General features: G+C 38.0%; 2 protein-coding genes across 4 annotated transcripts; both read right to left on the minus strand.

The window, feature by feature from the left end:
• Positions 1 to 730: 730 nt before the first annotated feature.
• On the minus strand, positions 731 to 7614 carry LOC138612838 (troponin I, fast skeletal muscle-like). The gene is made up of 6 exons (XM_069686310.1): positions 6909 to 7614; positions 4989 to 5028; positions 4771 to 4899; positions 4215 to 4304; positions 2336 to 2509; positions 731 to 1008 (listed from the first exon to the last, which is right to left on the minus strand). The coding sequence occupies exons 1-6, from the start codon at positions 6914 to 6916 to the stop codon at positions 931 to 933; spliced, it is 519 nt and encodes a 172-aa protein (XP_069542411.1). The 5' UTR covers positions 6917 to 7614; the 3' UTR covers positions 731 to 930.
• Positions 7615 to 10891: 3277 nt separating this feature from the next.
• Positions 10892 to 15892, minus strand: LOC138612841 (troponin I, fast skeletal muscle-like). 3 transcript variants are annotated; one of them, XM_069686319.1, is made up of 8 exons: positions 15690 to 15892; positions 14439 to 14516; positions 12294 to 12326; positions 12173 to 12212; positions 11850 to 11978; positions 11660 to 11749; positions 11123 to 11296; positions 10892 to 11036 (listed from the first exon to the last, which is right to left on the minus strand). In XM_069686319.1, exons 3-8 carry the CDS (start codon positions 12299 to 12301, stop codon positions 10962 to 10964), a joined length of 516 nt encoding a protein of 171 aa, XP_069542420.1. In that variant the 5' UTR covers positions 12302 to 12326; positions 14439 to 14516; positions 15690 to 15892; the 3' UTR covers positions 10892 to 10961. The 3 variants fall into 3 exon arrangements, with proteins under 3 accessions (XP_069542420.1, XP_069542418.1, XP_069542419.1); XM_069686317.1 differs by having other exon boundaries at positions 14439 to 14700; XM_069686318.1 differs by lacking the exon at positions 15690 to 15892 and adding an exon at positions 14611 to 15014.
• Positions 15893 to 16814: the final 922 nt, after the last annotated feature.

The raw sequence follows: 16814 nt of genomic DNA on the forward strand, positions 1-16814 counted from the left end.
AACCTGACATTAAATTAATCTCAGACAAAAAAAAAAGTTAACTTTTCCTTTAAGACATTGAAACGGTTCAAAATGTTTTCGCTGCTCTGATGGTGTTTTAAGAAACAGGATTTAAATGTCAAAACAAACATCCCTCATACAGTGTGGAAACATTTTCATTCAGGTATTGATCGATATTTGATCAACCCTGAACCCTGAACCAACCCAAAACAATCAAACTTCTTTGTTAATAATTGTGTTTTACTAAAAACAGCTGCTTTTATGTTGCTTCCCTTTCCGCTCGTGATCTCTGTCGTAACATTAAACATAAATAATTATCCTAACATGTTGAAAACTGACAAAAGCATATTTAGATCGTGTGCAACAACTTCCTTATTTACTCTGAAAAAGCAGTAATAAAGAGGTTATTAAGGGAAACTCTCAGATATAGTTAGGTAGTTGTTCGGCATTAATAAGTGCTTTTAAAGGGCCATGTATGATAGACATACGTATTCACATGCTAACAAGCAGCCAGTTCATGTTGAGTGTGCACAAAGTGTTTCTAAAAGTTGAAGGTGGAAACAGTTTGGGAAGTTTTTAAGATCCAGTTTGATGCGGTGTGATTTGGTGAAACACAAAATGAGGATTAATCTTCATTAAAAATGTACCAAACAAATTAATCCTTATTTGAAAACATTTATTTCTAATTGCTGCATGAAAAGCTGTACATTGTGAAGTGATGTTTTCCTCTTTAAGGCGTTTTATCTGCGTTAGCTCTGTTTCAGTTCAGTGTCCCTCTGTGGCGACGGTTTCACAAAAACAACCCAAAAACAAGAAAAAAGTGTCTAAACTTCGTCCCTGCGTGTCCTGCTGGAACTCAGAGACACATTCAGTCACTCAGACCTCGGACAGAGACGTCTCCCCCCCCGCTGTCGTCCCCGAAGACAGATCTTAGGAAGTCTCGAACATCTTCTTCCTGTCGGCCTTATCCTCGATGTTCTTACGCCAGTCGCCCACCGCCTCTGTAGACTGCAGACAACGACAGCAGGGACTCGTAAACGCCAACACTCACATTACAGAGGAAATCACGGAACAAAAGTGTCTCTGTCCGTCTATGTGACACGTTTTTACAAAGATGTGTTGGGTTTTTTATCCTTCAAGGCACCTTTCGCCGTTCATTTCTTTAACATTAGCACAACAATCAACCTGCAGGCTCTTCAAACCTAAGAACACATCACACGGCAATAAACCTCCAGGTTAGGTCCTTTTTGTAGTTGAATTGTTCTCAAACTTTTTCACATCATTGACCCCCTTTGAAATATGTTTTTAGCCCAGTACCTCCTGACTTGGACAGAAAAAGCAGCATAAAAACACCCAATTAAAGCGGTACAATACAGCGCTGTTCCGTCAGGAAAACGAATGTTTCCTGCTGGTATTTTTGTTTTATTTTACTTTGAACTTTTATCTCTGTTCCTGCTTCTTGTTGTTACATTAAAGTTCTGGAAATAATTAAGAGCCCACTCCAAATGTTCCTGAAATCAGCATCTCTCTCTACATGTCATGGCCAGCCCAATCCAGATCGTATGAAAGGTGACGCATAAATATAGTTGAGTTATGTTACAAAGCGACATTAAATTTAGTGTGACTGCATAATAATTCATCTGCAACGACCTGAAGTTACATTCTTGTATAGCTACAGCTAGTTGATGGAATGAGCCGGTACAATCATGAAGTGACCGGACAAAGATCGGCTTTATGACCTCTCCAGTGTGTGTGTCGGGATCGTCTCTTCTTTTTGTCAGCAGATAAAAGCGATGAGGAGGAACCTTCATGTTTTACAAAGTTAAAGGAGAGCCACAAACTGTTTCCCCCTCCGGTGGGGGCGGGACTTAACTGTGCTTATCCTGCCCTCCAGTGCTGTGATTGGCTTGGAAAGACAAAAGGTCAAACTTAGGGCTTTTCGTGTCCCGCCCAAACCACATAATTTTCCTTTCTTACTTTTTACACTTGAACTGGCTTCCTCCTCTGCTTTGTTCCTGTCATAATTACTACGGCCACTAGGGGTCTCCAGCTTAATATCAAAGTGGGTGTTCTGTCCTACCAATAGATGATAACAGCCTCGACCTCTGCTCACGATGATAACATTATATCACTCTCAGACGTCTTTATGCTGCAGGATGAGTTCTTTAACTGCGGATACTTGGAGGCCATGAAGCTGAGATAATGTGTGCACTTAAATTTCTGCAGGATTTTGGATGCAGAACTTGTATTTGTATTCCCTCATTAGGTTGCTGAGTACTTCCTCCACAAGTGATCACATCTGACAAACCAAACAGTTTTGTGCACGCTTCCTCACCTCCTCCTTGACCTCCTTCTTGACCTGCTTCAGGTTGGCCCTCAGGTCCATGGTCACCTTGTGTTTTCCTCCCAGCAGAGCCTGCAGCATGGCGTCAGCGGACATACGCACTTTCTTCAGAGCGGGCTTCTTCACTCCGGCCAGCTCGACCACCTTCATCTTCAGATCCTCAATCTGGAGGCAGAGAAACATCACGACATGTCTCTGTGGGGGTCTGAGTTCGGGGGAACATGGGGCGCTTTCTCCAGAGGAAAACTTACAGATTACTAGTGAAGAAAGCCTTTTTATGCTAATGCTAAAGCTACATTATTACATAAATGTACACTACCCCCAAAAATGAACAGATTACATTGAAAACATTTTTATAACCAAAATCTTTCCCATCCAAAATGCAAAATCCACCTAATAAGGAGCAGTTAAGGTCAGAGAGAGCTGCAGGTGGTGACATTGTTCCTGCTTTACCTCCAAAACTTCAGGGTCTTTGGCAGCTTTTAACACAGACAGAGACAAAGGTCAGAACAACAGGATCCGTGCTGTTCTGTAAGTATCAGATGTACGTCGCTTTGGACAAAAGCGTCTGCTACATGAAACGGTAACATTGTAACAAGTATCTTCAAATGATTCACATGCCTAAAGTCAGGACTACAGCGTTTACAAGTTATGCTCCAGTTATTATGATTATTTTCTTAGTGCTTGGTAAAAACGTCGGTATGATAACAGCAAATCCTTTTAAACTTCTTTCTTATTCTCTGGGCAGGAAATTATAAACTCTCAATCCAACATCGCTCGTTGACTTTCACTTCTGTTACCGAGCAAATTACGCTTCTTTTCTTAACCTACTGAACTAATAAAAACGCTCTCTTTTTTTTTAATTACAAATACAAAAAATTAGCAAAAACAATGACACAACAATGATTTTACAACCTAATGTAAACTTACTGCAACAATTCTTTCAGAGAATTTTAATCTTCTCTTTCTTTTTCATCTTTTGTCCTCTTTGTTTAACTTCCTGTTTTTGTTTTGTTTGTAAAAGCTCTTGTAAACTCTTGTTTTACAGGTCTTATATAAATAATGTTATTATTATTATTGTCATTATTAACGGGCTGCACCGTGAGGTGGTTAGCGCTGCCACCTGTTCCTGGTTGGAATCCTGGTTCGGAACTCGTGGGCCTTTCTGTGTGGAGTTTGTATGCTCTCCCCGTGCATGCGTGGGTTTCCTCCGGGTACTCCGGCTTCCTGGATGACTCGCGTTTCGGCTCTGTGCCGTCTTCAGCATCATCGACATTAAACTGAGTCATCCATGATTCTGATTGCCGGAGCTTTTGTTTTTCTAGATTTGATTTTCTACCGTGCACCCGAAACGCTATTCTGAAACAAAGTTTGGAGTTGTGCGTGCTTCTACTGCTGTATTCACTGCGGCTTCCTCCCACAGTCCACAGACATGCTCGTTAGGTTCACTGGTGACTCTGAATCGATTGTAGGTACGAATGTGAGCATGAAAGGCTGTCTGTCTCCATGTGTCAGCCCTGTAATTGACAGGTGACCTGTACAAGTGTAACCCCGCCTCCTGCCCAGTGACAGCTGGGACAGGCTCCAGCCCCCCGGGACCCTGAACAGGATAAGCAGTATAGATAACGGATGGATGGATCATTATTAACATCACCTGGTGGAAAAGGGCACGTCAGGATAGCTTAGCGGTCACGCTAAAGTTAGGAGAGTTTATTTAAGATTTCGTGAAGTGAGGATGCTGATTGGATAAACTTTATAATATGAAAATAAACACTGACTAAGAACACTGACAGCTGCTGAAAATGCTTTTGTCTCTTTTTTATTAATAAACAAAGTCAGAGTCACTTGAGAAGGTCTTCCAGTGTCTCACCTCTTTGTCGGCCTTCTGCACTTTGGCCTCTGCGTCGTACCTCGCGTCGTCGATCTTGTCGATGGCGGCTTGGAGCTTCTTGCAGAATTCCTGCCATGACATAAAACAAACAAACACGGTGTTAACATTTTTACTTCTTCCACCAATAATAAAATATGTACAGCATGTGAGCAGCGAACTGTGAGGACTTGTGAAAGTTAATCAAAGTTAAGGAGTGAATATTTAACCTGATTTATCCAAACTGACATTTACACTTTTAGGTGGAGTGTCTTCAGTTTTCGCAGGAACAGACACAAACATTGAGATCTACACTGTAAGAAGTTAAAAAGCTAAATTCATTATGCTTTACACTCATCTCTTCAATCGCTACCACACCCGTGCTCTCTTCATTAAAAGGAAAACTACACCGTTGCGCTCGAAACACTCGAGGGCCTGGAGAACTGTCGTTAAAGTGTCCAGTGAAGCTCTAAATCCTTTACCACCTTAGAGGGAAAAGTCTCCAGAATGAAAGTGGCATTAAAAACTCATCAGTACAAAGACGTGACTGTCGTTTCACCATGAGGGCTGCCTGGTCTCCACCGAGGTCTGGACCGGGGCAGTTCTCGGCCATGTAGGCCTCCTTCGCCGCCTCGATGTCCTTCTTCTCCTGCACGATCCAGTTAGCAGCGATCTGCAGCATCAAACTCTGCAGGGAGGTGAAAACATGTCCAATTTATATACTGATTGTTAACAATAATTCTTCCTGTGAAAAGGAAAAAAAGGTATTGTTCTTACTTTCAGATGATGCCTGCGGCTGGACGTCATTTTCTTTCCTCTGTGAGACAGAGATTAAAAACTATCAGGACCCACTGAAACATTCATCTCTCAATATCTTCGCTGCTTTGAAATTGTCTTTTTTCTGTTACTGAGTCCGTTAACCTGAGAATATTTCCAAAGGGAGTGCTTCTATTTCTTATAGTGAGAGTTAGATTACAAGATCAATACCACTCTTGTGCCTTTGAGCCAAAAATAGCTGAAGCTAACAGCTGGTTAGCATAGCTAAGCATAAAGACAGGGGAAACTGTTTGCCTGTGTTCGTCCAACATTAAGAAATCGGTGTACTATGAACATGTTTTATCTCATTTTGATTTTAGCTAGATGTTAGCCTAGCTTAGCATAAATAGTGGAAACAAGTGGAAACAGCTCAGCATCAAAACTGATGAAAATTAGGGTAACAACTAGCTTGTTTGTGTCCAATGCTGACAAATCTGCCTACTAACATAAAACTTACAAACTACCACATTTTAACTTTTTTATGCTACAGTTCAGAGGCTGGTTAGCCTAGCTTAGCATTAAGACTGGAAAAGGGTAAACAGCAACCTGGCTCTGTCCAAAGGTAACAAATCTGTCGACAAATTTTTCTAAAGCTCACTATTTAAGTTATATTTTATTAAAGCTAGAATCCAGAGAGAGTTAGCCTAGCTTAGCATACAGACTGAAAAGGGGGTAAAAGCTAGCCTGTATCTGTCGAAACACGGGTAGTACCTGCCTACCAGACTCTCTAACGTGTTTTATATTTTTAAGCTACATCAGCACCTTGGATTGGAGAGTTGGGTTGTACAGCATGTACGTATGTGAAAGTAATAAATCTGACATTGCTAAAAATACATGAATGCTTTGAAACACTTTGATTTGAGATGTGAAAACAAATTGAAACCACTAGTTGTGACCTGCTTTATCATGTTTCTCCTCAGACATGCCAGCAACACGTACAGCTGCTGTCACCTGAGGCTGGAGGCTGACCTTCTCACTGAACCGGTGCCTCCACATGTGTTCAGATCAGTTTAAACACATTTCAGACACAGCAGCACTCAGTTAGTCCAACACTTTGGGGATATAGCTGGGATTTACACTGGTGTTTGGAGATAATCAGGAATTTATTGACCTTATTGATTTAAGTGCTTTTTGGCAGGGTGTTTTAAGGCGCCTAAAAATGACCAAAAATCTAAAAAGAATTTTTTAAGGCTTTACATATATGTTGCTGGCTGTCATTTTAAGGTAACAAGACCAAAAGAAATAATAGATGAAGAAGGAGAATATGAAGTAGAACAAGAACAAGGAGCAGATAAAGCCGAAAAGAAGAAGAACACGAATAAAGATTGAATCGAAGAAGTGGAAGAAGAAGGAGTAGAAGAAGAAGAACGGTGCTTAGAAGAAGGAGAAGGAGTAGAATAAAAAGAAGATGAATAGAAGAAGAAATAAGGAGTATAAGACGAAGATGAAGGAGTGGAGGAAGGAGAAGGAGAAGAAGGCAAAAAAGTAAGAGAAGAAGTAGCAGAAGTAAAAGGAAAAGAAGGATTAGAAGTGGAAGAAGAAGAAGAAAGAGTATAAGAAGAAGACAAGGTAGAAGAAAGAGACGAGGAAGAAGACTAAAAGTGGTAGAAGAAGAAATAGAAGATAATGAAGAGAGAGAAGAAGGAAAGAAAGAAGCAATAGAAGACAACTAGAAGTAGGAAAAGAACAACAAGTAGCAGAGGTACAAAAAAAGGAGAAGATGAAGATGAAGAGGAAGCTAAAGAAGGAGAAGAACAAGATAATGAAGTACAAGAAGAAGAAGGAGTAGATGATAAAGTAGAACAAGGAGTAGAAACAGAGGATAAAGAAGATGGAGAAGAAGAACAAAAGAAGTAGTAAAAGAAGAAGAAGTGTACTCACTCAGACATGTTGGCGGTTTGTGATCTTCACACCCTGTTCAGAGACAGAAAACACTCATCAGTTAAACACGAGCAGACAGGCCGCGTAAAGCTCTCCGACTCCGTCCACAGCTGAACTCTACGGGTTCGGTTCCCTCCCCAGTTATCAATCAGCGACCTTTGACCTCCAGCAGGAAACACGATACGCTTCACTATCATGGAAAACCGGCTGCCAGCGATCACAAACCGGCTAATTTTGGACGGGCGGGGTCAGGTGCCGGGGAACAGTTGCCCCTCTGAAGACATTCTGCCTGGATTTTAACTTCTTACAGCGAGCCAAAGATCTGAGCACGAAATGCCACCAGCAGAGGCTCCAAATGTGGCGCTAAGCACGCGGTGAGAGCCGTTAACACTAATTCCTACATCCTGCAGGCATGCAAACGGCAGGCTGACACCGAGGTGTGTCCAGAAACAGCTTTACATCACAATTTAAAGAATCAGGCGCTATTAAACTTTATAAATATGGGAAACACAGATGACTTAAGGTCTTAAAAAGGTCACTTTAAAGGCTCAACACGATGCTAACGCACATTAAGTCTTAAGTTTAAATCCAACATAAAATCACAGCACTTATATCCACTTGGTTAAATCTTCTTATTTCCATACGTCATAACAAAGCATCAAATTTCAGCCAAAATGTCCCAGGAGACAAAGTCTGTAACACGATGCTAATCATAAGGAACATACAGACTTCAATTACCAAACACTTTACTAAGTCTTTTAGTCAGTGCACGTGCAGATACAACAAATTGGTCTTGCAGGGAAGTTTCTAATGATGAAAAATAAATGAAAGAATATTTACCAGGATTTAAAAGAAGCATTTTAGTCAAAGAAATTAAGAATTTGGAAATTATTAACATGCAAATTAAATTTCTGCCAAACTTTCTGCAGAATAATGACACTAGGATTCAGATGTTTAACATCCTCTATGATTTGTATTTTTACCATTTTATACACTAACCTCAAAATTTCTCCAACACCATGCACCTTTAACAAAAAAACATCCAAAGACCAACAATTTGGATGATTTTCATATAAAATATGAGGCATTTCAAACTTTGCACCGCCAAAATAAAACAACAAAATGACAACGCATTTCCTTTAACCTGTAAATCCTGAAATTATTATACGGTTCAGTCCTTCAGTAAGTCCAATTCGCTCCTTCTCTTTGCTTCTACCTCAAAGGTCAGAGGTCACACCTGCAGCAAACAGCATTAAAGCACCTGTCCACAATAAAGCAGAGTCCCACCTGCAGAGCGGATCTCAGTGTGACTCTTTTTTGTCTCCTACAGGACCGAACAGAGCCGCAGACACGCTCACCTTCTGAACGAGACGAGGACGACGACAACGAAGGAGGAGAAGAAGAAGGGGGGGAGGTTCTGCCAAGTCCTAAACAGTAAAGATTAAACAGGGTATATAGGGTGTGAAGTGCTGGCTCAGCAGAAAAGTCAGCCCTCTTTATGGTAACACACACACTTCAGACCAATGGGTCGGCAGGCTCCAGAAATACCGCAGCAAGTCTCTGAGGAACCTCGTAAATTTGTGCCGCAGGAAGTGGGCTCAGTAGACAGGACACACTATCAGGTTCCCCCCACCCGCACACAGAGAGACAAGCAGTGAAAGGATGGAGCGATTGTTACACAACATGCAGGGTGGGGGGGGAGACATGATTAACGCTCACAGAGTCTTTAATACCAGCAGCTCCACAGATCAACTCAGAGTCAGGTGGTTCCTTTTTAGACCAGCTTTCAATGTGTACCAAATCCCATTGAAGAAACCAACAGTTTAACAATGAAAGAGAAACCTGGAAACTATAATAACAACAACATAAAATAATAACAACAAAAACAATAATAATCAAATTGATTATGATAATAATGTATTAATAATAATAACAATAATAATGATAAAGATGACATGATAATAATTATAATTGTAATGATAAAATGTATGATAATAGTGTATTAATATTAATAATAACAATAATAATAGCAACAATGATAAGATATGATAGTAATAATGATATTATTTTAAAAACAAAATCTTTAATAACAATCACCATCATAATAGTAATAATGATAAAGATAATATTTTTAATAATAATAAAGTTGATGATAATGATGCATTAATAATAGTAATGATAACAATAATAATGATTAAGATAATGACATGATAATAATAGTAATAATAATAATGAATTTTTTTTTAATAATAAAATAATAGATGATAATATTGCAGAAATATTTACACTAACAATTATAACAGCAAACATTATAAATATAATTACATGATATTAAAACTAATAAAGATAATATCCTTTAACAATTATAATTAAAATAATAATAAATTGATGATAATATTGCGTACGTAGTCATAACAATAATAATAGCAAGAATATAAAGATAATGGCATGATATTCAATACTAATAATTATACTATTAGTAATAATAATAATTAGAACAATAATAATAATGTACATTATTATTACAGTTATCAATCATTTTATGAATTATGTTATTACAATAATAATAACATAATAAAATATTATGACTATCGATATTAATAATATAAAACACCAATAATAATGGTGAAAACACTAAAAATCTTACTAATACAGGTGGTGATTTTGGAGTCAAACACCTGGTTTTTAAATGGATTTGTTGTTTTAAGTTTTAATTCAGGTTATACACGTTATACATGAAATATCACATCCTTTACCTCCAACCTAGTTTTTGAAAAATACTTTATTTTAAGTACTTAAGTTATTTTCTTTTCTAATAGAGATCTTAAAATCTTCAATGACACCACATTTTTACACGTTTTTAATAATATTAGTAAATTGAATATTTACTAATTAAGGACATCGCACACAGTGAGTATAAATCTGGAATAATTTATACTTATTTATGTGTTTGTTTGTTACTATGCAGATGTTTTAAAGTGATCTCAATGCACTTTCAGGAGAGATGAAGAATTTATGAGGTTTGAAAAAACATGCACTGATGAGATTTAAGAGAAAAGATAAACAGTTACTCACCATCTGTTGAGCTTCTGGTTGCTGCACCTTCTTTTGCGATGGAGAAGTAGAAGTGTGATTTGATGGAAATATGTGGCATGAATCCACATTTGATGACTCAGAGACTAAAGAGAGAGGATGTGCAGGATGGGGAAACATCCAGGAGAGAAATAAGGCGAGAGAAAGGCTCTCTGCTGACATCTGGTGGTTCAGTATGAGCGTAACACTCACAGTTAAAGGAGAATGCCTGTATTTTAAACCTGGCCCCTATTTCTGATATATTTTGGGGTCTAAATTACTAATGGGTAGACCAAGTTTTGGTATTGCTCCAGTAGATTACTTCAGCCAGCAGAAGGGAAACAGGCTGTGCAGGCTGCAGCGGTGAATGCGTCCAATCAAAGTGCGTCCACTAAAAGTTCTCGTTGTTTCCACTGACAGGCTCAGATTGTTATTCTAAGTGTCTGACGACATTACAGAAAGGATCCCTACAGAGATAGACCTTTTTGTTACAGAGGAAGATGATTGTTTTAACCAAAAACAGACGCTACATCGCTCTCTGCAAACACACCAGACTCCATTGACAAAAACAGCAATTTCACCCGACAGAAAACAGGGAGTCTCTTGTCTACCGCTGCCTATATCAGTTAGTTTGTTTGTGTTATTGTGAAACTTTTGTGTTTAAAATATTTGTTTAACCCCAAAAAAACTAACTGACTGAAGCAGCAGTAGACCAGCAAGTCCTGTGTTCTGCAAGGTAAAATTACTGTTTTTTTCAATGGAGTCTGGTGGCTTCAAAGAGATAGATGTTATGTCTGTTTCAGCTAAAAACAAAACAAAAATGTTTACGTCTAAACATCCAAACACCGTCTTGGAAAAAAACCTCAGTATGACAGCATTGCCTTATTCCAAAAAAACAATTTAATGGCACGAGTTTTTTTCCATGAAAAAGGTCAGATGTAACAGAGGAAAGAGAAGCAGGAGCAGAGGAAGTGAAAGTCTTTAGGAAGTCTCGAACATCTTCTTCCTGTCAGCTTTGTCCTCAATGTTCTTACGCCAGTCACCTGCATCAGCAGCCTGAAGGACGAAACAGATCCGACACAGTGATGCAGCTCATGTGTCCAAATAACGCTTAATAAAATCAATATGTTCAGGGTTCTCACCTCCTCCTTGGTCTCCTTCTTGACCTGCTTCAGGTTGGCCCTCAGGTCCATGGTCACCTTGTGTTTTCCTCCCAGCAGAGCCTGCAGCATGGCGTCAGCGGACATACGTACTTTCTTCAGGGCGGGTTTCTTCACTCCGGCCAGCTCGACCACCTTCAGCTTCAGCTCAGCGATCTGCAAACACAGACAGAGAGGAAAGGCTGCAGTCATGAGCACACACAGAGATGTTTGAACCATGAACTTTAACACCAGCAAATCACAGATAAAAAGTTCTGTTTCCTGTTTCTGCCATTAGCTTAGATTTATATTTCTTCATCTCGCATTATCTCACATAATCATGATACACTTTCCTTGTCCAGTCTGATTTTGCAGCAGAATTTAAAAAAAAAAAGTTGATGTTGAATTTTTGAGGCTGTTTTTTTTCCCGACTGGAACAAACGCTCCAATAAAGCATCTACTGGTGTAATGAGCTGATTATCTTCTGACATCACTTCCAGTCGATTTATAAATTAAAAGGCTTCATGCCGATATCTCTACCTCTTTGTCTGACTTATCGACTTTGGCCTCGGAGTCGTATCTGTCCTCATCGATCTTGTCGAGCGCCTGGTGCAGCTTTTTGCAGATTTCCTGAAAGACGAGAAGAGAAACAAGATCAGGATCTCTTCTTGCTCTCTTTGTAGACTTTAAAGGAAGTGTTTATCGTTGTGTTTCCAGGTTGTTCATTTACAATCATAGCTGCCTGGTCTCCGCTCAGGTCGGGGGCGGGGCAATTCTCCGCCATGTATGCTTCTTTGGCGGCCGTGATGTCCTTAGCTTCCTGCTCAAGCCAGTTAGCAGCGATCTGCAGCATCAAACTCTGCAGGACGAGGAATCAGACGTATTACTGTTCATTTATCTATAATCATCAATCAAGCTTTTTAGCTAACATTTTAGCAAACAGTTTCCTTATTTTTACGTCCAGCAGACGCAGAGTAACCCCATCACCTTAAAGTCATGTTAGACATTGATTTAATAGATTTTCATCTAGTTAACACAGAAATGAAATGTTACCTTGAGATGATGCCTGCGGCTTGATGTCATCTTCTTTCCCCTTTAAAGAACAAAAAAAGGACATTTTTAAAACATTCTCCCAAAAAAATTTTGAATTTGTGTGAGTAAAGTTCAAACTCACTCAGACATCTTGGCGTCCTTTTTGTTTCAGACTCTGTGTAGGAAAAGAAAAGAATTAGTTCTACTTGTCGTTTCTTTGAGTTAATTTGGTCATTAATCACTTTTTTTTAAACACAAATCTTTATTTTTTTTTGTCACCGGTTTGCTGCCTGATATTTAACAGACGGACAATATATTTATTAACTTAATAAAACGCAGACACGAGCTACACACACGTCAGTCACAACATCATTTAGTTTATTAGCTCTTTTTTAATCATATTATAATTTTTTTGAGCGCAGTTACACTAACAAAACCATACGTAAAAAACGTCAATATTTGCAATTATTATTACATTTACAGTTTGTTTTGAATTCTCCTTAAACCGAATAATATATTCAGAAGAATGTTTATAACATTTTTGTTATTCTGAAAGTTTTTAAAGTGTAAAATAACATTTTCTTTATTTAAATATAATGAAAAATAGTAAAATGAACAATATTTCTAAAACAGTTTATTTAGTACGTTATCATGCTATGTTTTTAAACTTTATTTCAGTGTTTTGTCCGGTTGTTTTACGTTTTCTCAGCCCTGTAGAGCGCCTTATAAGGCTTTGTAATTAATATAACATCGTTCGATAGAACGTGATCATATAATATAATACAAATGAATATAATCTTATCAAATGAGAGTTATAGTGTAAAGACAAACTGTTCTTCATGTTTAATGACCATCACATCATTAATTCGTCTTTAAACCACCTTAATTGAAACTTCTGTTCAGTGTTGGTCAAACTGAGGTCTGGGGGCCTCTCGGGGCCCTTCTGCAGGTTTAAAAGGACTCTTTGGTCATTTCTCCATTTTAAAAATAGAAACTTCAGGATTCAGTAAGCATGTTATTGATCCTGGACCAGAGGCAATCAGGTCAGGGCTAATCCTGGCTCAGGGGTCAAAGGTCAACGGTGGCATTTATGATGATTTCTTTATGAGCAGCGACAGGGAAAGAGTATGAGACACCTGACAGGAGAAGGGAGCTAAAAACTCGCGCAAATACTCGGTAAAAACAAAATACACTTCAGCATTTAAAACCAAATCACATGAATAATTTGACCACTTTTATCTCAGCAGAAACAACAGATTCAAACCGCTTCAGATTTCATTTAGCAAACACTCGTTTTAAGAGGTTTGTAGACTCGTATTCCTCTAATGATGTTTTCTTCAGCCCACTTTTATGTTGTAACATGTGGTTTGAAAGATGCTGACAGTGTTTGCAGCATCAGTAATTACTGATGTAATCACCTGTCAGCTGTAATCTGATACTCGGGCTATTTTTCACCTAAAGGTAACTGGATACACCCGTAGTAACATGAGACACAAAAACTAGACCTGGAACCAACCAGAGAGGTTTACACAAAGTTTGTGATTCTGTAAGTCAGGAGGAAAGATAAAAACAAAGCACCCAAAACTTCTTCATGCGTGGTCTGACTCTGAGGTTGTATAGAAAAGATCAGTGGGAGTCTGAGTTAAACATTAGTTACTTAAAAGGAAGAAGAAATTTGGGAAAGTCCTCTTACAGAAAGGACACATTAAAAACTAATTTGAAGAAAAGTGTCTTTTTTTAGAATGGAGCCAATTTAGTTCAAGTTTTTGTGAACTTTAGAGAAGATCTCTGCTCTCGACACAACACTCAAAAAGAGTTCAAGAAGGCAAAAAAGGACCAAAATATGGGGGAAATATAAGCTCTGCTCCTTAGTTCCTTTACTAAACAGAAAGTTAGATAATTCTCTTTTTTCACCATATTTGTTAAACATCTCACGGCGTCACATAAAATCAAAAATATGTGATCAATACTAAAGAAATTACAAGTATCCTCCAAACCAACATGTAATGTTGTTTAAGTCTGTTAGCACTGAGCATCACTTCAATTTAGCCACAAAATCCACAAAGTAAAAGAGTTTCTCACCTACGAAGTGACGACGAGGAGGGCAACAGAGACTGACAGAAGGACTGGGAGACAGTGAGGGAGTCAAAGACTGAAAAAGTTAAATCTGTGGGGGTATATATGTGCTTGGACCGGGGTTTGGAGGTTCCTCTTTATGGCCATGAGGAACTCTGAGACCAACCAGGCCAATGAGCTCCTGAAATACCTTCATCCTTTGACCGCTCACCTCGTAAATCCTCCATTTCGGACGTCTGGTCAGTGTGAGGTGGTCAGCAGTCCTCAGAGGGGCAGGACATGAAGAGATCTGGAGGAACAGTGGAGAAAAATATAAGAGTCTCACTTAATCTGACTCAAGGTGTTAAATAAAATAAACCATCATTAATATACACCTTAGATACCTCTTATTCTCCTCTGGTGAGAGAATGCCTCCTGGTTTACTCCTTTTATCCTCTTTAGAGCTGCTTCATGTTTGTCAGCTTTATTCTGTTCTGATTTAACATATTGTTTGTTTTACAGTGATATCAGGAAATGTGTCCCTGTTAAAAAGAATACAAAACCACCACACCAAAGGATCTGTTAAATCTAGAAACGTAACATGATTGATTAGCTTTAAGGGATAAGCCATTCAGCTTAACACTGGCACAGTTATAGTAAGTTTCAATATTGTGCCACATTTATTATTTTATATAAAATATTCATGAGAAGAAGCTGACAAAGATTGTTAAGGTCCTGTCAAACTTTAAATCTTGTCTGAAACTGGAGACAACAGAAATAAGGCTGCAACCTCCTGGAGCTAGCAAGAAGAGCTAGTTAGCAAACTTAGATTAAGTGTAGCTAGCTTCTGTTTTAATAACTTTCTCTTGTGGGTCCTTTAAGAAGCCAGTGTTCCTGTCTTTCCAAAATTTTGTAGAAGCATTTTTTTTAATTATTTAGAATTGACACTATTGATTGGCTTATATAGTTGTTAGCATTTTGGCTAATACTGACACATTCACAGTGGTATTGTTAAATGTGTTCCTGGTTTTACACAAAACAAGAACAAAGATTGTAAACGTCCTGTAAAATCTGCATTTTAAATCTTGTCCAGAACAGAAGACAACCAGATCCAGAAATAATACAGACAAGGAGCTAGCAAAAATAGCTAGCTGGTAAACAAATACAGATAAAATGTCCCTGTTTGTCCATTTTAAAAATATATTATACTATACTGCTGTATAAGAAGCTAAAAAGGATGTTTAAGGTCCTGTGAAATCTAGATTTTTTCATCTGTAACAGAAGGTAACCATGTCCAGAAATAATGTGGATACATTGCAAACTTCTACAGCTAGCAATTGGTTGCTAGCAAACATAAGAAAGCAGATGAGATGTAGCTAGCTTCTCTTTTTTGTTGTGGTATTAAACTTACATGTAATATGCACGTTTATGAATGGCTAACATTTAATTATGATAACAAATTAAACGTAGAAAAGAAATGTACCTTATTTGATGCTGCTTTGAAAACGAGCTCCTGCAGTTCATGCTGGATACAGACGGCAACTGGGAACACAACAGGGAGAGAAATTTAACAACCGTTAATAATGAGATAAACAACTTTACCTCCTAGCCAAAAACCCTCTGTACATATAGTTAACTGTATATATCATTTACTGTACATTACATGTTTAACGCACATAAACATTTACTGACTCAATATCTACACATATACAAAAGGTAACTGATGTCGCTCACCTTGTTTGACTCGACAGTGTCCATCCTTGATTATTCAGGTTGATTAGGAAACAATTACAGCGTAATCTGCTTTCCAAATCTTACCTAACAGTACATATATATTGGCTTTAAAAAATATGCAAAGGCAAAAGTAATAGTGAAAAGTATCATAATAAGGATTAAAGAAACATAATTAATGTTGCAGCTGGTAAATGTGGAGCTAATTCCATTTAATTTCCATTACGCAGGGCAGCCTTTACCGTTAAAATACATCATCATCATTTAGCAGTTGATTATTGTTTCGTATTCATAATTTTAATCTATAAAGTAACTTAATCTTTCAAATACGTGTATTGTAGTACAACATTGGTTTCCTAAATGTAGTGAGGTACAGTAAATATACCATAAATGGTACTTAAATACAGTAGTTGTGGTTATAAGTCACTATACGATGGGCAATGTTTCCATTAAAGTATTAGAAAGAAGACTTTTCTGAAACAGTCCACGTATAAAAATGTTTTTTAAAAAGTAAATCCAAATTTAAAGTAAAACACACAATAGAAAATATTAAATACAAAATAAACAGATTAAAACACTGCTCAGTGTTGTTCTGTGTCTCCTGTAAGGCTCATCACTTCAACACTCAGCTGTTAGTCACGCGTCTGTGACAGAGGACTGAAGACAGCAGGTGTGCAACAGGAAGTCCTCTGCTGACACTGAGTGGTCAGTTTAGGCCACAACACAAAAATATAATAATGTTTAAAAGAGCTTATAATGCAGTTGTAAGCAGGTATATAAGTGTTTATTAATGTAATTTTCAACAACTATAACTCCTCGTGGACATCTATAAGAGGAGAACGCTCTGTTCACACATCATTCAATACAACATGTATAA

This window comes from Semicossyphus pulcher, unplaced genomic scaffold (genome assembly GCF_022749685.1).
Source record: "Semicossyphus pulcher isolate SPU_LCO1_2020_fin unplaced genomic scaffold, fSemPul1.0.p SCAF_8, whole genome shotgun sequence".
NCBI lineage: Eukaryota > Metazoa > Chordata > Actinopteri > Labriformes > Labridae > Semicossyphus > Semicossyphus pulcher.